This window comes from Anolis sagrei, chromosome 8 (assembly GCF_037176765.1).
Source record: "Anolis sagrei isolate rAnoSag1 chromosome 8, rAnoSag1.mat, whole genome shotgun sequence".
NCBI classification, from domain to species: domain Eukaryota; kingdom Metazoa; phylum Chordata; class Lepidosauria; order Squamata; family Dactyloidae; genus Anolis; species Anolis sagrei.
In genome coordinates, this window is record NC_090028.1 from 7,769,026 (window position 1) to 7,794,421 (window position 25,396).

The 25,396-nt window shown below is 41.8% G+C and overlaps 1 protein-coding gene and 1 pseudogene across 1 annotated transcript; both read left to right on the forward strand.

Annotated features, from left to right (window-relative positions):
* The first annotated feature begins 10,062 nt into the window (after window positions 1-10,062).
* LOC132783139 (F-box/LRR-repeat protein 8-like) lies at window positions 10,063-17,491 on the forward strand (annotated as a pseudogene).
* Window positions 17,492-18,122: 631 nt separating this feature from the next.
* Window positions 18,123-20,489, forward strand: LOC137097580 (F-box/LRR-repeat protein 8-like). Its single transcript, XM_067471167.1, has 2 exons — window positions 18,123-18,190; window positions 19,517-20,489. Exons 1-2 carry the CDS (start codon window positions 18,123-18,125, stop codon window positions 20,487-20,489), a joined length of 1,041 nt encoding a protein of 346 aa, XP_067327268.1.
* The last annotated feature ends 4,907 nt before the right edge of the window (window positions 20,490-25,396 follow it).

Consider the following 25,396-nt stretch of genomic DNA (forward strand, 5'->3'; position numbering starts at 1 on the left):
GCTGTTAGGAATTGTGGGAGTTGGAGTCCAAAACACCTGGAGGGCCCAAGTTTGCCCATGCCTGTAGTCCAACACAAGTGGATGTCCCAAGGTTACTTCTTCCTTTTATTTTTGCACTGAATACAATTTATTACAATTCCTTTTAATCAGTTGTAACCCTGAATAAACACATTTCTAATTTTCGTCTGAAGTTATTCCTATGGAGGTAAAATGCCTATGTAAAGTTCTATTATTTTGCATTGAAAGTTTGCTAAATTAATGGTATGAGTCCCCCCTTTGGGGAGATAAAGTGGGGTATAAATAAATATACCATAATAATAATAATAATAATAATAATAATAATAATGGTGCCAGAGCGCAATCTGTTCAGCACCTTCCAAGTCGCCCAGTCCTCTGTGTGCTCTCATTTGGTATCAGCCATTGGTTGAGGTGATGGGTTTGAGCCTGCCACTTTAGGACTCTCGCTTGCTGTGGTGTTCCAGCGAGTGTCTCTGTAGATCTTAGAAAACTATTTCTAGATTTAAGTCGTTGACGTGCTGGCTGATACCCAAACAGGGGATGAGCTGGAGAAGTCTCTGCCTTGGTCCTTTCACTATTGGCTGCTACTTCCCGGTGGATGTCAGGGAAGTAGCAGTGTAATTTCTCCAGTGGTGTAGGGCGCAGACACCCCGTGATAATGCAGCATGTCTCATTAAGAGCCACATCCACTGTTTTAGTGTGGTGAGATGTGTTCCACACTGGGCATGCATACTCAGCGCAGAGTAGCACAGCGCAAGGGCAGATGTCTTCACTGTGTCTGGTTGTGATCCCCAGGTTGTGCCAGTCAGCTTTCGTATGATATTGTTTCTAGCATCACTTTTTGCTTGATGTTCAGGCAGTGCTTCTTGTAGGTAAGAGCACGGTCCAGAGTGACTCCCAGGTATTTGGGTGCGCTGCAATGCTCCAGTGGGATTCCTTCCCAGGTAATAATCCTCGGAGCTCGGGATGCTTGTCTGCTCTTAAGGTGAAAAGCACATGTCTGTGTTTTAGATGGATTAGGGATCAGTTGGTTTTCCCTGTAATAGGCAGTAAGGGCACCTAGAAACTGATTAGAATTCATATAAATTCATATTAGAATTCATATAGCCCAACTTACAAAAGCCCTTTGTCTCGCCCTGCTCATTCCACAGATATATAAACCCATTTTTCCTACTTCCAACAGACCTCACAACCTCTGAGGATGCTTGCCATAGATGCAGGCGAAACGTCAGGAGAAATGCCTCTAGAACATGGCCATATAGCCCGAAAAAACCCACAAGAACTAAAATTATATTGTTTGCTAAATTAATGGTATAAGTCCCCTTTGGGGAGATAAAGCTGGGTATAAATATAATAATAATAATAATAATAATAATAATAATAATAATAATAATAGATATTTATTTATTTATTGTGTCAGAAGCAAATTGAGATAAAATTCCTATATAAAATTATGTTATTTTGCATCAAAAGTTTGCTAAATTAATGGTACGAGTCCACTTTGGGAAGATAAAGTGGGGTGTAAATATAATAATAATAATAATAATAATAATAATAATAATAGATATGTATTTATTTATTGTGTCAGAAGCAAATTGAGATAAAATACCAATATAAAATTATATTGTTTGCTAAATTAATGGTATGAGTCTCCTTTGGGGAGATAAAGTGGGGTATAAATATAATAATAATAATATTAATAATGGGTATTTATTTATTGTGTCAGAAGCGAATTGGGATAAAATGCCTATGTAAAATTATATTATTTTGCATTGAAAGTTTGCTAAATTAATGGTATGAGTCCCTTTTGTGGGAGATAAAGCTGGGTGTAAATATAATAATAGTAATAATAATAATAATAATAATAATAATAATGGGTATTGTATTTATTTATTGTGTCAGAAGCAAATTGAGATAAAATGCCTATGTAAAATTATATTATTTTGTATTGAAAGTTTGCTAAATTAATTGTATGAGTCCCATTTGGGGAGATAAAGTGGGGTGTAAATATAATAATAATAATAATAATAATAGTAGTAGTAGTAGTAGTAGTAGATATGTATTTATTTATTGTGTCAGAAGCAAATTGAGATAAAATACCAATATAAACTTATATTGTTTGCTAAATTAATGGTATGAGTCCCCTTTGGGGAGATAAAGCTGGGTATAAATATAATAATAATAATAATAACAATAATAATAATGGGTATTTATTTATTTATTGTGTCAGAAGCAAATTGAGATAAAATGCCTATGTAAAATTATATTATTTTGTATTGAAAGTATGCAAAATTAATGGTCTGAGTCCCTTTTGTGGGAGATAAAGTGGGGTCTAAATAATAATAATAATGGGTATTAATTTATTGTGTCAGAAGGGAATTGAGATAAAATGCCTATGTAAAATTATATTATTTTGAATCAAAAGTTTGCTAAATTAATGGTATGAGTCCCCCTTGGGGAGTTAAAGTGGGGTATAAATAAATATAATAAACATAATAAACATAATAATAATAATAATAATAATAATAGGTGTTTATTTATTCATTGTATCAGAAGCAAATTGAGATAAAATGCCTATATTAAATTATATTATTTTGCATCGAAAGTTTGCTAAATTAATGGTACGAGTCCCCTTTGGGGAGATAAAGCTGGGTATAAATATAGTAATAATAATAATAATAATAATAATAGGTATTTATTTATTGTGTCAGAAGCCAATATGAGACAAAATGCCTATATAAAATTATATTGTTTGCTAAATTAATGTTATGAGTCCCCTTTGGGAGGATAAAGCTGGGTATAAATATAATAATAATAATAATAATAATAATAGTAATAATAATAAAAAATGGGTATTTCTTGTGTCAGAAGCGAATTGAGATAAAATGCCTATGTAAAAGTATATTGTTTTGCATCGAAAATTTACTAAAATAATGGTATGAGTCCCCCTTGGGGAGATAAAGTGAGGTATAAATAATAATAATAATAATAATAATAATAATAATAATTATTATTATTATTATTGTGTCAGAAGCAAATTGAGATAAAATGCCTATGTAAAATTATATTATTATTGGCACACTGGGTGCAGTGCCTAAAAACCTTGGCCTGCACTTAAAAACAATCAACACTGACAAAATTATAATCTGTCAGCTGCAAAAGGCCACCCTACTTGGATCTGCATGCATTATTTGCTGATACATCACACAGTCCTAGACACTTCAATCTGAACACGAGGAAGAACTTCCTGACTGTGAGAGCCGTTCAGCAGTGGAACTCTCTGCCCCGGAGTGTGGTGGAGGCTCCTTTGGAAGCTTTTTAACAGAGGCTGGATGGCCATCTGTCAGGGTTGATTTGAATGCAGTATTCCTGCTTCTTGGCAAAATGGGGTTGGAGTGGATGGCCCATGAGGTCTCTTCCAACTCTTTGATTCTATGATTCCATGACTTGAGAAATGGCTGACGTGTGATCAGATACAAAATCCAGCGGAGTGATGTTGTTTGCAAATTTTGTTGTGTATTTATTAATATTATTATTAATAATAATGAATATGAGGATTTAAAGATTGAACTACAAAGCCAGTCAAGGTGGTCCCTGTGGTGATTGGCACACTGGGTGCAGTGCCTGAAGACCATGGCATGCACTTAACAACAATTGGTGCTGACAAAATTACCTACTTGGATCTACACACATTATTCGCCGTTATATCACATAATCCTAGACACTTGGGAAGGGTCTGACGTGTGATTAAATACAAAAGCCAGCCGAGTGATCTTATTTGCTGTGTACCAATTTTGTGCATAATAATTATAATAATTTTTTTTAATTTTTCTTTTCCCGTCTTACATCTACACATACCTATCTATTTTTATTTTTACCTATATTTTCAATCTGCTTCTATCTTCTTACAAATATTCACCCTCTTTCGCTGTATTATTTCAAAAACCTTAATAAAAATTAAATTATTATTAAAATAATTAAAATAATTAAAATTTAATTATTATTAAAATAATAATAATAATTATAATAATAATTTATCTTGTGCATAATAATTATAATAACTTATCTTGTGCATAATAATTATATGATTTTTATAAATAATAATAATTATTAGTAATATTAGTAATATTATTAGTAATATTACATGTAATATAAAAATAAAAATATATAATTATAATATTATTATTATTGGTTGTATATTGCATTACATTATAATATTATAAATATATGTATATGCAATATATTATATTATTAGCAGAGCATTAATGTAGAATTAATGCAGTTTGGCACCACTTTAGCTGAGATCCTGGGAGCTGTCAAGCAGAGAAAGCTAAAGACCTTGGAAAACTACAACTCCCATAGCACTGCACCATAGCAAGATGAAATGGGGCCAAGATGCTTAAATCGGTAGTGTGGATGCAACCCCAAGTCAGGGCAAATTTTCTTTGCACTTGCTAAAAAACAGATATTGCTTTTTCCCATTTGAAAAGGATTTTTCTTTTTCTCCAGGAGGGAAAGGGTTAAATGTGCAGTCCCGCGCCTGCGCAGTTCAGTTGCAGAGAGAGGCTTCTTTTAGGCGCGAGGCGGCGGCGGCGCGCAGGCGCAGTTGGAGCGCCACGTGCTGCTTTCCAGGGGCTTTAAAAGAGCGCGTGCCCTCGAGGCGGCGCGCATGCGCATTGGGAGCTCTTTGCAAAGCAAAAGGTGAGAAAAAGGCTGGTTTGTGCTCAAGCAAGACCTTTGCAGGAAATTAATTAATTTGGAAAATTAATTTAAAATTTGACTATTTTTTATGGGTGGGAATGATAAAGGTTGAGAATGTATTCTTTTTGCAGTTTTGTTGGTTTTGTGTTAAAATATTACTATTTTATTTTTGCATTAAAACAGTTGTTAAATATTATGTTAATGTTGCAATAATAAAATAGAATGAAATAGTTGTTAAAATATTCTTTCTTTTAGTATTGCAATAAAATTGTTATATATTATGCAAAATTTTGGGATAAAATAGAGTAAAATATTGATTAAAATATTATTTTAATTTTGAAATATTAAAATAATATTAAAAGATTAAGCTATTCATTAAAATATTCTCATTTTAATTTTTGCAGTTTTTTTCCAGTTTTTTTAATAATAAATTTTTATTAGTTTTGCATTGGTATTAATTTTTGAATAAAGTAAATATTATTTTAGTTTTTAGATTAAATAAAATGAAAGTATTTTAATTGAAATATGATTTTAATTTTGAAATATTTGTTAAAATATGATTTTAATTTGGAAATAAAATAGATTAAGCTATTCATTAAAATATTCTTATTTTAATTTTTGGTTAAAATAAATATTATTTTAGTTTTTAGATTAAATAAAATGAAAATATTTGAATTTTGAGATAAAATAGAGTCAGAAATTTGTTAAAATAGTTTCGGTTTGGAGATAAAATCAAATACAATAAAATATTACTTTAATTTTGGGATAAAATAGAGTAAGTTATTTTGAGAAAATACATTAGAGTAAAATATTTGTTAAAATATTTAATTTTGAAATAAAATGTAATTTTTGGATAAAATAGTAAAACCTTATTTTAGTTTTGAGATCTAATAGAATAACATTATTGTTTTAATTTTGAGATAAAACAGAGTAAAACTTTTGTTAAAATACGATTTTAATTTTGAAATAAAAAACTATTCATTAAAATATTCTTATTTTAATTTTTGGATAAAATAGAGCAAAATATTCGTTAAAATGTTATTTTAGTTTTTAGATTAAACGGAAAGAAAGTACTTTAATTTTGTGATAGAGTCAAAATTTGTTATAATTATTTAAGCTTTGAGATAAAATAGAATAATTATTTTAATTTTGAGATAAAATAAAGTAAAATAATTGTTAAAATATTAATTTTTAGACAAAATACAATAAAATTATTTAATTTTGAGATAAAGTATTTGTTGAAACAAATTTTAACAAAATATTTGTCAAAACATATTATTTTTGAGATAAAATAGAGCAAAAATTCATTGAATTATTATTTTTATTTTGAGATGAAACGGTAAAATATTAATATTTTTTTAATTTTGAGGTAGAACAGTTGTTAAAGTATTCTTATTTCAACGTTGAGATAAATATGATACAATAGTTAAGCTTGAGATAAAATAGAGTAAAATATTTCATAAAATAGTTTTAGTTTTGAGATCAAATAAGATAGAATAAAATTATTATTTTAATGTTGAGATAAATATGATACAATAGTTAAGTTTGAGATAAAATAGAGTAATAATCATAAAATACTTAGTTTTGAGGTCATATAAAATAGAATAAAATTATTATTTTAATTTTGAGATAAAATAGAGTAAACTATGTGTTAATATATGTTTTAGTTTTTAGATAAAATAATAACTTATACATGGGACAAAATGTCCTCAGAATTTCAAACCAAAACAATCTGTTAAAAAAACCCCCGATTAAAATAAAATATAAAGCATAGGTAAAGGTTTTCCCCTGACATTAAATCCAGTTGTATCCTACTCTTGGGGTTGGTGCTCATCTCCATTTCTAAGCCGAAGAGCCGGCGTTGTCCATAGACACCTCCAAGGTCATGTGGCCAGCATGACTGCATGGAGCACCATTACCTTCCCACCAGAGCGGTACCTATTGATTTATTCATATTTATCCATATGCCCAAATATGAACACAGATGGAGTTTGGGGGAAGTAGACCTTGACATTTGGGAGTTGTAGTTGCTGGGATTTATAGTTCACCTACAATCAATGAGCATTTTGAATCCCACCAACGACAGAATTGGGGCAAATTTCCTACACAGAACCCCCATGACCAACAGAAAATACTTAAGGCCATCCAGTCCAACTCTCTTCACCAGGGCAAGAAAATGTAATCAGAGCCCTCCTGACAGAGAGCCATCCAGCCATAGATATAGATAGATAGATATGATTCTCTCTCACACACACAGATATAGTATCATAGATTTGAAAGAAGGACAATGATATGTTGCGTGTTCCAGAGTAGGCAAACCAGACACTCTCCACATCAACACTGACAAAAAAACAACAAGAAATACTGTTTACTCACAAGCAGAAAGGAATTACATATAGTAGAAACCAACACTTCCTGATTACTTTATTTTCCAGATCACCAGACTGGGCCACTGCAACATGTGGCAGGGGACTGCTAGTAGAATCATAGCATCAAAGAGTTGGAAGAGACCTCATGGGCCATCCAGTCCAACCCCATTCTGCCAAGAAGCAGGAATATTGCATTCAAAGCACCCCTGACAGATGGCCATCCAGCCTCTGTTTAAAAGCTTCCAAAGAAGGAGCCTCCACCACACTCCGGGGCAGAGAGTTCCACTGCTGAACGGCTCTCACAGTCAGGAAGTTCTTCCTAATGTTCAGATGGAATCTCCTCTCTTGTAGTTTGAAGCCATTGTTCCATTGCGTCCTAGTCTCCAGGGAAGCAGAAAACATGATTGCTCCCTCCTCCTCCCTATGAGTAGGTAAGGTAAAGATTTTCTCCTGACATTAAGTCCAGTCGTGTCTGACTCTGGGGGCTTTACTCGCAAGTAAGCTGCACGGGGCTGCTCCTCCCTTGGCAGGATAACGCTATCCGTCAGGCCCGATGGACAGTGGGAGCCAGCCAAGGGAGGCTGCCCCTGCGCTCCATGCAATCATGCCGGCCACATGATCTTGAAGGTGTCTACGGACAACGCCAGCTCTTCGCCATAGAAATGCAGATGAGCACCACACCCCAGAGTCAGACACGACTGGACTTCCTGTCAGAGGAAAACCTTTAACTAGGAAAATTGGGTGGGAGAAAGAACTCTTGTCTGTTGGAGGTAGGTAGGTATGAATGTTTCAATTGGCCACCTTGATTGCCATTTCATAGCCTGACAGTTTTTAGGGAGAATCCTTTGTTGAGAGGTGATTAGCTGGCCCTGATTTTTTCTTGTCTGGAGTTCCCCTGTGTTTGAGTGTTGTTCTTTATTTACAGTTATAATTTTGGAGTTTTTTAAATACTGGTAGCCAGATTTTGTTCAGACTAGAAACAGGAAGATTTCCGATTCTCTGGAATTACTGCCTCAAGAGGGCGAGAAAGAACCCCCTCGAAGGGCCCTTCCACTCAGCAAAATAAGTTATGTGCAATGGGCATAGGAATTTTTAATTGATTTTTTTAATAAGCTATTTATTTATTTATTTATTATTTACTTTATTTCTATACCGCTTTTCTCAGCCCTCAGGCAACTCAAAGCGGTTTACATAATACAGATTATTACAAGACAGTATCAAAGCAAATTAAAACACATTATTCATTCTACATAACAATCCATATCAAAAAACAATCATTATCGTAATCATAGCGCCTCAACAATAAATCAGAATCCTTCTCGTAATCCTTGTTCCATATTCCTATGTTCGATTGCACCGTGTTCCTATATTCCATTGCACTGATTAGCCAAACGCTTGTTCAAAGAGCCAGGTCTTCACCTTCCTCCGGAACGCCAACAGCGAAGGGGCCTGTCTGATGTCTGCAGGTAGGGCATTCCACAGCCGAGGGGCCACCACCGAGAAGGCCCTGTCTCTCATCCCCGCCAGGCGCACCTGCGATGCAGGCGGGACCGAGAGCATGGCCTCCCCGGACGATCTTAATGTCCTGGTCGGTTCATAGGTGGAGATGCGTTTGGAGAGGTAAGTAGGGCCGAACCGCTTAGGGCTTTATAGGCTAACGCCAGCACTTTGAATTGTGCCCGGTAGCAAACTGGCAGCCAGTGGAGCTGGCGCAACAGAGGAGTGGTGTGCTCCCTGAGTGCCGCTCCTGTTAGTAACCTGGCTGCCAAGCGCTGGACCATTTGGAGCTTCCGAGCAGTCTTCAAGGGCAACCCCACGTAGAGAGCGTTGCAGTAGTCTAAACGGGATGTAACCAGAGCGTGGACCACCATTTCTTGAAACGCCTCCAGACTTTGAAGCCAGAGCCTCCCTTCTCCCGTTATCTATTTGACCTTCGTAGAAACTGCGATTCACTCCTGTTTTTCCAAATCTGTTCTCTTCCGTCCTCATTAACAAACCCAGGTGTGAGTCTCTCTGGAGAGCTACCACTGCTTGATTCTAAAACATTCTCATCAGGAAGTTTAGTTTCACTTTCCCCGCCACTGGCCTCATAATCAACAGTTTCAAAACCATCAGGGATAGATACATGTTCAGAGGCCTGTTCAGTTGCATCAGGAAATACAATTAGAGCAGTGTTTCTCAACCTGGAGGTCGGGACCCCTGGGGGGATCGCAAGGGGATGTCAGAGGGGTTGCCAAAGACCATCAGAAAACATAGTATTTTCTGTTGGTCATGGAGGTTCTGTGTGGAAAGTTTGGTCCAATTCTATCGTTGGTGGGGTTCAGTAGGCTCTTTGATTGTAGGTGAACTATAAATCCCAGCAAATACAACTCAGAAAGGTCGAGCTCTATTTTCCTCAGACTCCACCAGTGTTCACACTTGAGCATGTTGAGTATTCGTGCCAAGTTTGCTCCAGATCTGTCATGGGAGAACTGTCTGCCAAGTTTGGGTCAATTCCATCATTGGTGAACTATAAATCCCAGCAACTACAAGTTTATTTTCCCAACCCCCCCCCCAAGCCCCCAAATGTTCATATTTGGGCATATTCATGCCAAGTTTGGTCCAGATCCATCTTTGTTGGAGTCCACAGTGCTCTCTGGATGTAGGTGAACTAGAACTTCAAAACTCAAGGTCAAGGCCCTCCGGACCCTTCCAGTATTTTCTGTTGGACTTCTGTGGGAGGTCTGTGTGCCAAGTTTGGTTCAATTCCATTGTTGGTGGAATTCAGAATGTTCTTTGATTGTAGATTAACTATAAATCCCAGAAACTACAACTCTCAATTCCGGTTCCAATTCAAGGTGCAGGTTATCACCTACAAAGCCCTAAATATATTCTTAAAACTTAAATGATTATTCCCCAGGCATAGAAGCCCGAAATGCAAAAAGTGAGATAGCAGATAGTGTTAGAATTAAGCTAGGAAAAATATGCCACCAAAATGGAGGCAATCCGCCATCTCGCGGATACTGGGGCCCCAAAGGGGGGTTTCAGTATCCGCGGTTTGGGGGAACACAGATTCGGCCTCCCCAGAATGCCAGGTAGGCATTCCGGGCAGGCCTGCAGTCTCCCGCGGACCGGAAAAGGTTAGTTTCATCCATTAGGATAGCTTCAGGCAAGAAGAGACACAAAGTATCAAGCTAGAGAGTTTAAAGTTGCAATTTCATTAATCTTTATTTGGGGATTGGTTACAAAGTTGGGGTTTGGTAGGGAAGTGAAAGGAGAGAGCCTACGGCGGTGCAGAGTCCCCGGTTGAGCTTGCTGTTGGGGCACATTTCATCCATTTTTTCCCAATCTTTGCATCCAGGAACTGCGGAACTCCCTGCTGCTGGTTAGACCAGCTTGAAGGCAGGGGCCTGGGATGCCTCAAAACAACTCTCAAATGACAAAATCACATACCCCCAACCCCACCAGTATTCAAATATCGGGTTTTTGTGCCAAATTTGGTCCAGTGAATGAAAATGCCTCCTGCGTATCAGATATTTACTTGCATTATGATTCATAAGAGTAGCAAGTTTACAGTTATGAAGTGACAACAAAAATAATGCTATGGTTGGGGGTCACCACAACATGAAGAACTGTATTAAGGGGTCGCGGCATTAGGAAGGTTGAGAAACACTGAATTAGAGAATCAGGTTCAGGTTCTGGTTCGCACGGAGGCTGAACCCCAACACAGACAGCCAAAGTTTTCTCATGCCTATCTTGGAGGATATTTGACTTTTGGGATCTTCATGCTTCTTGCATGGCTGTGTATTGTCCACACTGGGCTAAAAAACTTTTCTTTCCATCCAGGGAGGATTGTTGACAGCTTGCAGGTGGCAACCAGTAGCAGCAGGAGATGGCCATGGAAAGCCCTTGGAGTTTTCTCCCAACAGAGATCGTCTCCTACATTTTCTCCTTCCTGCCTGTGAGAGAGAGGTTCTGCAGCTCCTATGTATGCCAGGATTGGGCCAACGCTGTTTCCAACTCTTCCGTCTGGCGTTTCACCGAAATCAGGTAAGAAGATCCTATCTGTACTGAAATTACCCAGAAAAACATAACCTTATATCTATGGCTGGATGGCTCTTTGTCAGGAGGACTTTGATTACGTTGACTTGCCCTGGTGAAGGGAGTTGGATTGGATGGCCTTAAATATTTTCTGTTCATAGAATCATAGAATCAAAGAGTTGGAAGAGACCTCATGGGCCATCCAGTCCAACCCCCTGCCAAGAAGCAGGAATATTGCATTCAAATCACCCCTGACAAATGGCCATCCAGCCTCTGCTTAAAAGCTTCCAAAGAAGGAGCCTCCACCACACTCCGGGGCAGAGAGTTCCACTGCTGAACGGCTCTCACAGTCAGGAAGTTCTTCCTCATGTTCAGATGGAATCTCCTCTCTTGTAGTTTGAAGCCATTGTTCCACGTCCTAGTCTCCAAGGAAGCAGAAAACAAGCTTGCTCCCTCCTCCCTGTGGCTTCCTCTCACATATTTATACATGGCTATCATATCTCCTCTCAGCCTTCTCTTCTTCAGGCTAAACATGCCCAGTTCCCCAAGCCGCTCCTCATAGGGCTTGTTCTCCAGACCCTTGATCATTTGAGTCGCCCTCCTCTGGACACATTCCAGCTTGTCAATAACTCTCTTGAATTGTGGTGCCCAGAACTGGACACAATATTCCAGGTGTGGTCTAACCAAAGCAGAATAGAGCATGGGGAGCATGACTTCCCTAGATCTAGACACTATGCTCCTCTTGATGCAGGCCAAAATCCCATTGGCTTTTTTTGCCGCCACATCACATTGTTGGCTCATGTTTAACTTGTTGTCCACGAGGACTCCAAGATCTTTTTCACACGTACTGCTCTCGAGTCAGGCATTGTCCCCCATTCTGTATCTTTGCATTTCATTTTTTCTGCCAAAGTGGAGTATCTTGCATTTGTCACTGTTGAACTTCATTTTGTTAGTTTTGGCCATTCATCTCTCTAATCTGTCAAGATCGTTTTGAATTCTGCTCCTGTCCTCTGGACTATTGGCTATCCCTCCCAATTTGGTGTCGTCTGCAAACTTGATGATCATGCCTTCTAGCCCTTCATCTAAGGGCTAGAAGGCCCTGTTGGTCGTGGGGGTTCTGTGTGGGAAGTTTGCCCCCAATTCTGTCGTTCGTGGGGTTCAGTATTCCCTTTGATTTTAGGTGAACTGTGAATCCCAGTGACTACAACCCCCAATTGTCAAGGTCTATTTCCCCCAAACTCCATCTGTGTTCATATTTGGGCGTATTGAGTGCTTGTGCCAAGTTTGAGTCCACAGTGCTCTCTAGATGGTAATATGGACGACGAAACTGGATCACGATTTTAGTCAGGAGATGCATTGGATTGTTATTGATGTACCAATATTGTGCATTATGTTTTTATGGTTTTAAATTGTATACTGTTGACTATTGTATTTGGTATTTTGTTGTAAATCGCGTTGAGTCGCCAGCTAGGCTGAGAAACAGCGGTATACAAGTACAGTAAATAAATAAATAAATAAATAAATGTAGGTGAACTACAATTCCCAGACTCAAGATCAATGCCCACCAAACCCTTCTAGTATTTTCTGTTGGTCATGGGAGTTCTGTGTGCCACGTTTGGTTCAATTCCATCATTGATGGAGTTCAGAATGCTATTTGATTGTAGTTGAACTATAAATCTTAGGAACTACAACTCCCAAATGACAAAATCATAATTTTTTGAGTGATGGTCACTCCTTGTGTTGTGAGACATTTTGTTGCCAAATTTGGTGTGATTTCATTCATTGGTTCTTTTGTTTTTAAAGAACTCATTATGCACAGAGCATTTATATATATATAGATTCAAAAACATTGAACCTACTGATGCCTCAATTAATGTAATTGTATTGATATCTATTTTTTACTGTATTCTAAAATCCATACAGTTCTAGCCCACCAAACATGCTTGCTGACCTACATTACCAGCTGCACATAATAATTACTGGTAACATCATAAGATTTTTCTTTAACACATACATTTGATCCTACTACAACTTACTGTAACAAGTGTCACCATAACTTGAGGAACTGTATTAAGGGGTCGTGGCATTAGGAAGGTTGGGAAACACCGCCTTAGAGCAAGGCTTCTTCAGTTTTTCCACTCAGGACCCCTGAGAGAGGGGGGTCTCTTCCAAACTTGTGATTCTATGTTTATACGATCCAATCTTCTTTCAGTTTTGAGGGGAACCCGCTGAGTAAATAGCTTAGTAAATAGCTATTCCACCATAGCAAAGAGCATCGCCGTTAGGGTATTATAGCATATTGCATCTCCTTCAGAGCAGCATATTGCTTCTCCTCTAAACTGTATTCTAAAATCCATACAGTTATACCCTACCAAACATTCTGGCTGACCTACATTACCAGCTGCACATAATTAACATCATAAGGTTTTTCTTTAACACATGCACTTTATCCTGCTACGACTTATTGTAACAAGGGTCACCACAACTTGAGGAACTATATTAAGGAGTCACAGCATTAGGAAGGTTGAGAAACACTGCCTTAGAGGAAGGCTTCTTCAATTTTTCCTCTCAGGATCCTTGGTAGAGGGGGGTCTCTTCCAAACCTGTGATTCTATGTTTATACGATCCAATCTTCTTTCAGTTTTGAATGAGTAAATAGCTTGAGTAAATAGCTACTCCACCATAGCAAAGAGCATCGCGGTTAGAGCATTATAATGTATTGCATCTCCTTCAGAGCAGCATATTGCTTCTCGTCTAAACTGTATTCTAAAATCCATACAGTTATACCCTACCAAACATTCTGGCTGACCTACATTACCAGCTGCAGATAATTAACATCATAAGGTTTTTCTTTAACACATGTGTAAAGGAGCGTATAACTACTGCCACCAAATTTGTGAGGAAAGCCGGGCAATGATCAATATCAGCTTAAGAGTTGGTTTATAAAGGGACTATTAATTATAGAAGGATTTATTTATTTGATACCGTAGCTCTAATTATTTCTTGATTTGACCTTTCCTCTTTTGTAGGCTGTTTGACTTAGGAGAAACTGTATCAGGCAAGGCTTGAGGAAAGCAGTAACAAATGTATTTAACAGTATAACAGATTCAATATTACTTCTCTAGAGCAGTGGTTCTCAACCTGGGGGTCGGGACCCCTGAAGGGGTCGTGAGGGGGTGTCAGAGAGGTCACCAAAGACCATCACAGACAGTATTTTATGTTGGTCATAGGAGTTCTGTGTGGGAAGTTTGGCCTAATTCCATCGTTGGTGGGCTTCAGAATGTTCTTTGGTAGTAGGTGTACTATAAATCCCAGCAACTACAACTCACAAATGTCAAGGTCTATTTTCCCTGAACTTCACCAGTGTTCACATTTGGGCATATTGAATATTTGTGCCAAGTTTGATCCAGATCCATCATTGTTTGAGTCCACGGTGCTCTCTGGATGTAGGTGAACTACAACTCTAAAACCCAAGGTCAACGCCCACCAAACCCTTCCAGTATTTTCTGTTGGTCATGGGAGTTCTGTGTGCCAAGTTTGGTTCAAGTCCATTGTTGGTGTAGTTCAGAATGCTCTTTGAATGTAGGTGAACTCCCAGCAACTACAACTCCCAAATGACAAAATCAGTCCTCTCATCCCAACCCCACCAGTATTCAAATTTGGGCATATTGGGTATCTGTGTCAAATTTGGTCAAGTGAATGAGAATACATCTTGCATATCAGATATTTACATAACGATTCATAACAGTAGAAAAATTACAATTATGAAATAGCAATGAAAATAATTTAATGGCTGTGGATCACTACAACATGAGGAACTGTATTAAGGGGTCACGGCATTAGGAATGTTGAGAACCACTGCTCTAGAGGCACAAATCTTGATAGGTTACATCTATAATGGTTCTTGAGTAACTCTGGGAAGGGCTCTTCCTTCCACTAAACAGGTTTCAAACAGTTTCTTTAAAAAGATGGTTCTTTCTTTTACAGATGAGTACAGGCACACGCTACCCTTGCTTTATGATGGTTCATTTAACATAAATAAGTCACCTGACTTATCTAACTATATTGGCTCACAGCCAAACCCTGATTCTTAATATTAAAGAATCAGTCTTTCCTATAGTTCTCTAACTATAGATTCCTGCTGGTTTTCCACACACCACAGGATCAACTACCTCTCCTGTAACTCTTTGGTCACAGACTCTTCCCTGATTCCCCCACTAGAGAAATCAGTCTTCCCTGTAGCTCACCAGCTTACAGACTGCCTATTTCAAACAGCTGCCCCATGAAGTGACAGTTGGCTTCACTCCCATTGCTATGGCAACTCAGCTCAAGCCAAACCAGCCACCATCTCTAACAAAATATAATCCTACATACTTACCATTTATCAACCACTGTTTAAACAACACACAACCACAAGAACAAAAGTTACACATCGTCACAACATGCACTTTATCCTGCTATGACTTACTGTAACAACGGTCACCACAACTTGAGGAACTATATTCACGCTTTGGTTACATCCCGTATTGATTACTGCAACGCGCTCTACGTGGGGTTGCCCTTGAAGACTGCCCGGAAGCTTCAGATGGTCCAGCGCTCGGCAGCCAGGTTGCTAACGGGAGCGGCACTCAGGGAGCATACTACTGCTCTGTTGAGCCAGCTCCACTGGCTGCCAATCCGCTACCGGGCACAATTCAAGGTGCTGGCTTTAGCCTATAAAGCCCTAAACGGTTCTGGCCCCGCTTAGCTCTCCGAACGCATCTCCACCTATGAACTGACTAGAACATTAAGATCGTCTGGGGAGGCCCTGCTCTCGGTCCCGCCTGCGTCACAGACGCGTCTGGCGGGGACGAGAGACAGGGCCTTCTCAGTGGTGGCCCCTCGGCTATGGAATGCCTTCCGGTAGACATCAGACAGGCACCTTCGTTGCTGACGTTTCAGAGAAAGGTCAAGACTTGGCTTTATGAACAAGCGTTTGGTTAAACAGTGCAACCGAACATAGGAAGACGGTAAATGGAACATAGGAATGGCACAAGGATTATGAGAACGGATCTGATTTCACTGAGGCGCTATGTTTTGATTGTTAATTGTTGTTGATTGATGTTGTTGATTTTGTTGTTGTATTTGTTGCATTTTTAATTGCACTGACATTGTTGTGGTAACCTGTACCATGTAAACCGCATTGAGTCGCCTGTTTGGGCTGAAAAATGCGGTATAGAAATAAAGCAAATAAATAAATATATTAAGTCACGGTATTAGGAAGGTTGAAAAACACTGCCTTAGAGCAAGGCTTCTTCAATTTTTCCTCTCAGGACCCTTGGGAGAGGGGGGGTGTCTCTTCCAAACTTGTGATTCTATGTTTATACAATCCAATCTTCTTTCAGTTTTGAGGAGGACCCGCTGGAGATGATCCACGACATGGTGGTGAGGGTTCTCCCATATTTGAAGCACATCAAGTCATTGAAGATCCTGGTTGATCAGTCCCAGGAGATAAACCGGAAGAGCACCTGTGACTTTTTTGATGTGTTGGCTCAGATGAAGTGCCAGTTGCAGGCTTTGCGTGTCGTCTGCACCGGCATCAGCCCCTTCTTCTACTCAGGATTGGACATCTTGCAGAGCATCCGCAAGTTCTGCCAGCAAATGTGCATGTGCAAGCTTCAGGTGATAGACTTGAAGCAAATGCCTTTCGCCCTGGACAGCCTCATGGTGGGGCTGATCGCTGTCAACAGCCCGGATTTGCGCACCTTCCTGATCAATAACCGTGCCCTGGGATTCATCATGGTGAGGCCGGAGACCATTGTGGAAGTTCTGGGCATTTGCCCCAATCTCTCGACTTTGGGGGTGACTTACGTCAGCCTGTCCATGACTGTCTTTAAGGCTATGCTGAACCCGAAAAGGCCTCCCTTCAAGTACTTGGACATTTATTGTGACGGCATGTTACCCCGCATCCTCGACGAGGTGTGGCCGGCGATGCTGCAGCGGAACCCGTGTTTCCGTGTGGGGCTGGAATTCACGACCGAGGTTCACCCCACGAAGCTGGCTCTGATCCTCAACCCCTTCATCCCCATGGCCGCTCTGCGCTTCAACGGCTTCTCCTGCCTGGTGGATCATTTGACCCTGGCCGCGCAACATTACAGCCAGACGCTGGAGGTGTTGGAGCTCTCCACGGCCGCCTCGAGCAACCTCGACGCGGTGCTCATCGAACTGGCCAAGCGGTGCGCCAATCTCAGGGAGGTCCACTGTAACTGCCCGGTCTCCTTGGAGGTGAAGAAAACATTCCTCTCGCATTGCCCCAAACTCAGAAAATACACCTTGTTGACCGCGGGACCCTTCTTCAACACTTTTCCAACAGTATACCTGTGATTTGGTCAATGTGCGGATGTGCCACGTGCCTCCAACGCAAAAGAAAATGACCTTTGGAGTAGGAAATGGAAAAATGAGAACGAGCTGCATCTTTGAAACACTTCTTCAAACATTCATTGGGATCACTAAAACAAGACTGGGAATGGGAACTCCCATCTAGACAACATTGGACTACAACTCCCAGCAATGATTCCCTGTGAGGCTGCTGGAAGTTGCAATCCACTGTCATGATTCTTATCCTTACTCTAAACCACTGGTACCACAATTGCCAGAATACATTGTGTCTTTGGAATAATGGGACAACACTTCTTTCAACGTTCATTGGGATCATCGAAGGCTTGAATCACTGTAGTGCTGCGTGGTTTCTGAACTGTACGGCTGTGTTCTAGCAGCATTTTCTCCTGACAGTTCACCTGCACCTGTGGCTGGCATCTTCAGAGGATCTTCTGCAAGTTCCAGCTACAGCTGCAAGCAAAACGCCAGGGAGAAATGCTACTAGAACACAGCCACACAACTCGGAAACCGCATAGCACTGTGTTCATTGGGATCACTAAAACAAGAGAGGAAACGGGGAGGCTTTTCCAGATTATGTTGGACTACAACTCCCAGCATACTTCACTGTGGGACTGCTGGAACTTGTAGTCCACCGTCATGTGGAGGGCTTCCCAATTCGCATCTTTGCTTGAAACCACTGGTGCAACATGGAGGTGGGATCACAGGTAACTACTATGATGATGCAGATTCTGTTTTAAAATGGGTTTTTTTATATACCGGAGAAGATTTTAATGTTTTCCAACTCCTTTTATAGCTGTAGCCATTCAAGCATTATTGGCAATATTCACAATAAAGGCTCGCTTTTAATAAATGCGGATCATTTTACACCTTGGCCTGGGGTTTTTTATGGGAATAATAATAATAATAATAATAATAATAATAATAATAATAATAAATCTTTATTTATATACCGCTCCATCTCCCCGAGGGGGACTCAGAGCAGTTCCCAGGTAACATCACAAAACAGAGTTTGTTGTTGTTCATTCGTTCAGTCATCTCCGACTCTTCGTGACCTCATGGACCAGCCCACGCCAGAGCTCCCTGTCGGCCATCACCACCCCCAGCTCCTTCAAGGTCAGTCCAGTCACTTCAAGGATGCCATCCACCCATCTTGCCCTTGGTCGGCCCCTCTTCCTTTTGCCTTCCACTTTCCCCAGCATCATTGTCTTCTCTAGGCTTTGCTGTCTCCTCATGATGTGGCCAAAGAACTTCAGTTTTGTCTCTAGTCTCCTTCCCTCCAATGAGCAGTCGGGCTTTATTTCCTCCACCCGCCACCTCTCCTCTCCCCAATCCGCGGGTGGGCCAAGGGGCGGAGCCGCCGCACCTGGCCCACTTCGGGTCCGGAGGCGTGTCTGAAGACCCCAGCATGCGCACCAAAAGTTGCCTCTTCTCCTGACTTTCTCTTCAGCCATTGGGACCGAGAGAGAGAGAGAGAGAGAGCCCCTCCGGCTGGAGGTATCTCCCACCTCCGCTCCCTCCTTTGTTTTTCTGCCTACCTTCAGGAAAGGTGGGCATCTCCACCTCTGTCTCTCTCTCTCTTGGCCCCAATGGCTGAGGAGAAAGTCAGGAGAAGAGGTGACTTTTGGTGCACACGCCGGGGTCTTCAGGCACGCCTCCGGACCCAAAGCGGGCCAGGCAAGGGAGCAAGTGCGGCAAGTGTAGTTACTGGGATGTATAGTTCACCTACAATCAAAGAGCATTCTGAACTCCACCAATGGTGGAATTGAACCAAATATGGCACACAGAACTCCCATGACAAACAGAAAATATATATCAATGATTGGTTGGGGGGGGGGGGGACGGGTGCCAAAATACTATTTGCTTACTGTTGAAAATTACCTGGGGCTGCCTCTGGAGTCATGGTATTAGGAAGGTTGAAAAACATGGCCTCAGAGCAAGGCTTCTTCAATTTTTCCTCTCGGGACCCTTGGGAGAGGGGGGTCTCTTCCAAACCTGTGATTCTATGTTTATACGATCCAATCTTCTTTCAGTTTTGAGGAGGACCCACTGGAGATGATCCACGACATGGTGGTGAGGTCTCTCCCATATATGAAGCACATCAAGTCATTGAAGATCCTGGTCGATCAGTCCCAGGAGGTGAACCGGAAGAGCACCTGCGACCTCTTCGTTGTGTTGGCTCAGATGAAGTGCCAGTTGCAGGCTTTGCGTGTCGTATGCATCACCCCCTTCTTCTACTCGGGATTGGACATCTTGCAGAGCATCCGCAAGTTCTGCCAGCAAATGTCCATGGGCACGCTTCAGGTGATCGACTTGAAGCAAATGCCTTTCGCCCTGGACAACGTCATGGTGGGGCTGATCGCTGTCAGCAGCCCGGATTTGCGCACCTTCCTGATCAACAACCATGCCATGGGGTTCATCATGGTGAGGCCGGAGACTATTGTGGACATTCTGGGCATTTGCCCCAATCTCTCGACTTTGGGGGTCACTTACATGAGCCTATCCGTGACCGTCTTTAAGGCTATGCTGGACCCAAAAAGGCCTCCCTTCAAGTACTTGGACATTTATTGCAGCAGCATATTACCCCACATCCCCAATGAGGTGTGGCCGGCAATGCTGCAGCGGAACCCGTGTTTTCGCGTGGGGCTGGAATTTGCGACCGAGGTTCACCCCACGAGGCTGGCTCTGATCCTCAACCCCTTCATCCCCATGGCCGCTCTGCGCTTCAACGGCTTCTCCTGCCTGGTGGATCATTTGACTCTGGCCGCGCAACATTACAGTCAGACGCTGGAGGTGTTGGAGCTCTCCACAGCCGCCTCGAGCAATCTCGACGCGGTGCTCATCGAACTGGCCAAGCGGTGCGCCAATCTCAGGGAGGTCCACTGTAACTGCCCGGTCTCCTTGGAGGTGAAGAAAACATTCCTCTCGCATTGCCCCAAACTCAGAAAATACACCTTGTTGACCGCGGGACCCTTCTTCAACACTTTTCCAACAGTATACTTGTAATTCGGTCAATGTGCGGATGTGCCATGTGCCTCCAACGCAAAACAAAATGACTTTTGGAGTAGAAAAAAATATGGAAAACTGACTGCTAGAATGAGCTGCATCTTTGAAACACTTCTTCAAACATTCATTGGGATCACTAAAACAAGACTGGGAATGGGAACTCCATCTAGACAACATTGGACTACAACTCCCAGCAGTTATTCCCTGTGATGCTGCTGGAAGTTGCAATCCACTGTCATGATTCTTATCCTTACTCTAAACCACTGGTACCACAATTGCCAGAATACATTGTGTCTTTGGAATAATGGGACAACACTTCTTTCAACGTTCATTGGGATCATCGAAGGCTTGAATCACTGTACTGCTGCGTGGTTTCTGGACTGTACAACTATGTTCTAGCAGCATTTTCTCCTGATGTTTCACCTGCATCTGTGGCTGGCATCTTCAGAGGATCTTCTGCAAGTTCCAGCCACAGATGCAAGCAAAACGTCAGGGAGAAATGCTACTAGAACACAGCCATACAACTCGGAAACCACATAGCACTGTGTTCATTGGGATCACTAAAACAAGAGAGGTAACGGGGAGGCCATTCCAAATGATGTTGGACTACAACTCCCAGCATTCTTCACCATGGGACTGCTGGAACTTGTAGTCCACCGTTATGTGGAGGGCTTCCCAATTTGCATCTTTGCTTGAAACCTTTTCTCCTGACAGTTCACCTGCATCTGTGGCTGGCATCTTCAGAGGATCTTCTGCAAATGCCAGCCTCAGATGCAAGCAAAACATCAGGGAGAAATGCTGCTAGAACACAGCCATACAACTCCAAAACCGCATAGCACTGTGTTCATTGGGATCACTAAAACAAGAGAGGAAACGGGGAGGCCATTCCAGATTATGTTGGACTACAACTCCCAGTATTCTTCACGATGAGGCTGCTGGAACTTGTAGTCCACCGTCATGCGGAGGGCTTCCTGATTTGAATCTTTGCTTGAAACCACTGGTGCAACATGGAGGTGGGAGCACAGGTAACTACTATGATGATGCAGATTCTGTTTTAAAATGGGTTTTTTTATATACCGGAGAAGATTTTAATGTTTTCCAACTCCTTTTATAGCTGTAGCCGTTCAAGCATTATTGGCAATATTCACAATAAAGGCTCGCTTTTAATAAATGCGGATCATTTTACACCTTGGCCTGGTGTTTTCGCTGAGAGTCCAGACTAGATGCAATCTGTTGTTTGTATACTTATAGGAGTTGCATTCCTATCCAGTTTATTTACTATATTTGTATACTGCTCTTTTCAGCCCTCGGGCAACTCAGAGTGATTAACAATAGCAAAATTCAATGCTCAAAAACATCATAAAACAGTTAAAAGCAATTAAAACAGTAGCACAATAAACAGTCAATATAAATTAATAAAACATCTCATAGTTAAAATCAAGATCCAGTTTTATCATCCAATTGTTCCATATTCCTATGTTTGTTGCACTGCCTATTCAAATACTTGCTTGAACAACCAGGTCTTCACTTTCCTCTGAAATTTCAACAGGAAGGGGACTGATCTAATATCTGTAGGAAAGGCCTTCCACAGCCGAGGGGCCACCACCAAGAAGGCCCTGTCTCTCGTCCCAACCAAACGTACTTGTGACACAGGCGGGACCGAGAGCAGGGCCTCCCCAGACTATCTTAACACCTTAGGTGGTTCATAGGGGGAGATGCGTTCGGACAGGTAATTTGGGCCAGAACAGTTTAGGGCTTTATAGGCTAAAGCCAGCACTTTGAATTGTGCCCGGTAGCAAACTGGCAGCCAGTGGAGCTGCCGCAACAGAGGAGTTGACTAATCTGATCTCTTTTTTCGATAGAGTTACAAGCTGGGTAGATGCGGGGAATGCCGTGGATGGAGCGTGTCTGGATTTCAGTAAGGCCTTCGACAAGGTTCCCCATGACCTTCTGGCAAGGAAACTAGTCCAATGTGGGCTAGGCAAAACTACGGTGAGGTGGATCTGTAATTGGTTAAGTGGACGAACACAGAGAGTGCTCACTAATGCTTCCTCTTCATCTTGGAAAGAAGTGGCAAGTGGAGTGCCGCAGGGTTCTGTCCTGGGCCCGGTCCTGTTCAACATCTTTATTAATGACTTAGATGAAGGGCTAGAAGGCAGGATCATCAAGTTTGCAGATGACACCAAATTGGGAGGGATAGCCAAGACTCTGGAGGACAGGAGCAGGATTCAAAACGATCTTGACAGATTAGAGAGATGGGCCAAAACTAACAAAATGAAGTTCAACAGTGACAAATGCAAGATACTCCACTTTGGCAGAAAAAAATGAAATGCAAAGATACAGAATGGGGGACAATGCCTGGCTCGAGAGCAGTACGTGTGAAAAAGATCTTGGAGTCCTCGTGGACAACAAGTTAAACATGAGCCAACAATGTGATGTGGCAGCAAAAAAAGCCAATGGGATTTTGGCCTGCATCAAGAGGAGCATAGTGTCTAGATCTAAGGAAGTAATGCTACCCCTCTATTCTGCTTTGGTTAGACCACACCTGGAATATTGTGTCCAATTCTGGGCACCACAATTCAAGAGAGATATTGACAAGCTGGAATGTGTCCAGAGGAGGGCGACTAAAATGATCAAGGGTCTGGAGAACAAGCCCTACGAGGAGCGGCTTAGGGAACTGGGCATGTTTAGCCTGAAGAAGAGAAGGCTGAGAGGAGATATGATAGCCATGTATAAATATGTGAGAGGAAGCCACAGGGAGGAGGGAGCAAGCTTGTTTTCTGCTTCCTTGGAGACTAAGACGCAGAACAATGACTTCAAACTACAAGAGAGGAGATTCCATCTGAACATGAGGAAGAACTTCCTGACTGTGAGAGCCGTTCAGCAGTGGAACTCTCTGCCCTGGAGTGTGGTGGAGGCTCCTTCTTTGGAAGCTTTTAAACAGGCTGGATGGCCATCTGTCAGGGGTGATTTGAATGCAATATTCCTGCTTCTTGGCAGGGGGTTGGACTGGATGGCCCATGAGGTCTCTTCCAACTCTTTGATTCTATGATTCTAGTTGCATGCTTTCTGAGCGCCGCTCCCATTAATAATCTGGCTGCTGTTCGTTGGACCACTTGAAGCTTCCGGACAGTCTTCAAGGGCAACCCCACGTAGAGCGTGTTGCTGTAGTCTATACGGGATGTAACCAGAGTGTGGACTACCATGGCCAATTTGTGAAACAGTATTTGAAATACAGGTGCAAAAAGGATGATCTCATGTTTGTTGGGTAAGCATAAATTAGCTGCTGGTCCTATGGGATATTTAGAGCAGACAACTTCGCTATAACTCCACATTCATGACCAGTCACTTCATCGCATTAGGCAGGGAAGTGAGTGGCAGAGGAGAGCTCAGTCTTACTCAGTTTTTGAATGAAACAGATGTGTCCCCTACCTTCTATCACACTGATGAATGTGTCTCGGTTCCCTTTCACGATTCTTTCACGCTGCAGAGATTTGGCTCTGCCCACCATCCCTCTCCGTGCTCATTGTTGAAAACCAGGAGGGAGGGAAAAGAAGTGATGCTCTCTCTCTTGGCTGCCCCACAGAAAAGGGTGTGGACCTTGGGGAACTACAATTCCCAGGAGGACTCCATTGCATGGAGCCATGGCATTTAAAGCGGGGTGCAAGGGCATTCATTCCATACTGCAAATGAACCAAGAGAAGGGTGTGGACCTTGGGAAACTATAACTCCCAGGAGGACTCTATTGCATGGAGCCATGGCATTTAAAGTGGGATGCAAGGGCATTCATTCCATACTGCAAATGCGCCAAGAGAAGGGTGTGGACCTTGGGAAACTATAACTCCCAGGAGGACTCCATTGCATGGAGCCATGGCATTTAAAGCGGAGTGTAAGGGCATTCATTCCATACTGCAAATGAACCAAGAGAAGGGTGTGGACCTTGGGAAACTATAACTCACTGGAGGACCCCATCGCATGGAGCCATGGCATTTAAAGCGGAGTGTAAGGGCATTCATTCCATACTGCAAATGCACCAAGAGAAGGGTGTGGACCTTGGGAAACTATAACTCACTGGAGGACTCCATCACATGGAGCCATGGCATTTAAAGCAGAATGCAAGGACATTCGTTCCATAAATGCACCAAGAGAAGGGTGTGGACCTTGGGAAACTATAACTCCCAGGAGGACTCCATCACATATAGCCATGGCATTTAAAGTGGGGTGCAAGGGCATTCATTCCATACTGCAAATGCACCAAGAGAAGGGTGTGGACCTTGGGAAACTATAACTCCCAGGAGGACTCCCATCACATGAAGCCATGGCATTTAAAGCAGAATGCAAGGACGTTCATTCCATAAATGCACCAAGAGAAGGGTGTGGACCTTGGGAAACTACAACTCCTAGGAGGATTCCATCACATGGTGTCATGGCATTTAAAGCGGGGTGCAAGGGCATTCATTCCATACTGCAAATGCACCAAGAGAAGGGTGTGGACCTTGGAAAACTATAACTCCCAGGAGGACTCAATTGCATGGAGCCATGGCATTTAAAGCGGAATGCAAGGACGTTCATTCCATACTGCAAATGCACCAAGAGAAGGGTGTGGACCTTGGGAAACTATAACTCCCAGGAGGACACCATTGCATGGAGCCATGGCATTTAAAGTGGGGTGCAAGGGACCTTGGGAAACTGTAACTCCCAGGAGAATGCAAGGGCATTCATTCCATACTGTTGTTTGGTGTTGTCTTTAAGGTGCTTTCAGCTTTTTGGGTGAACCCAAGACAAACCTATCATGGAATTTTCCTTAGGAAGATCTATTTTGAGGAGGCCTGTCTGCCTCCCTGTGAAGTTGAGAGGGTATAGCTAGGCCGTAATCACTCAGTGAGTTTCTGTGTCTATCCTGGGAT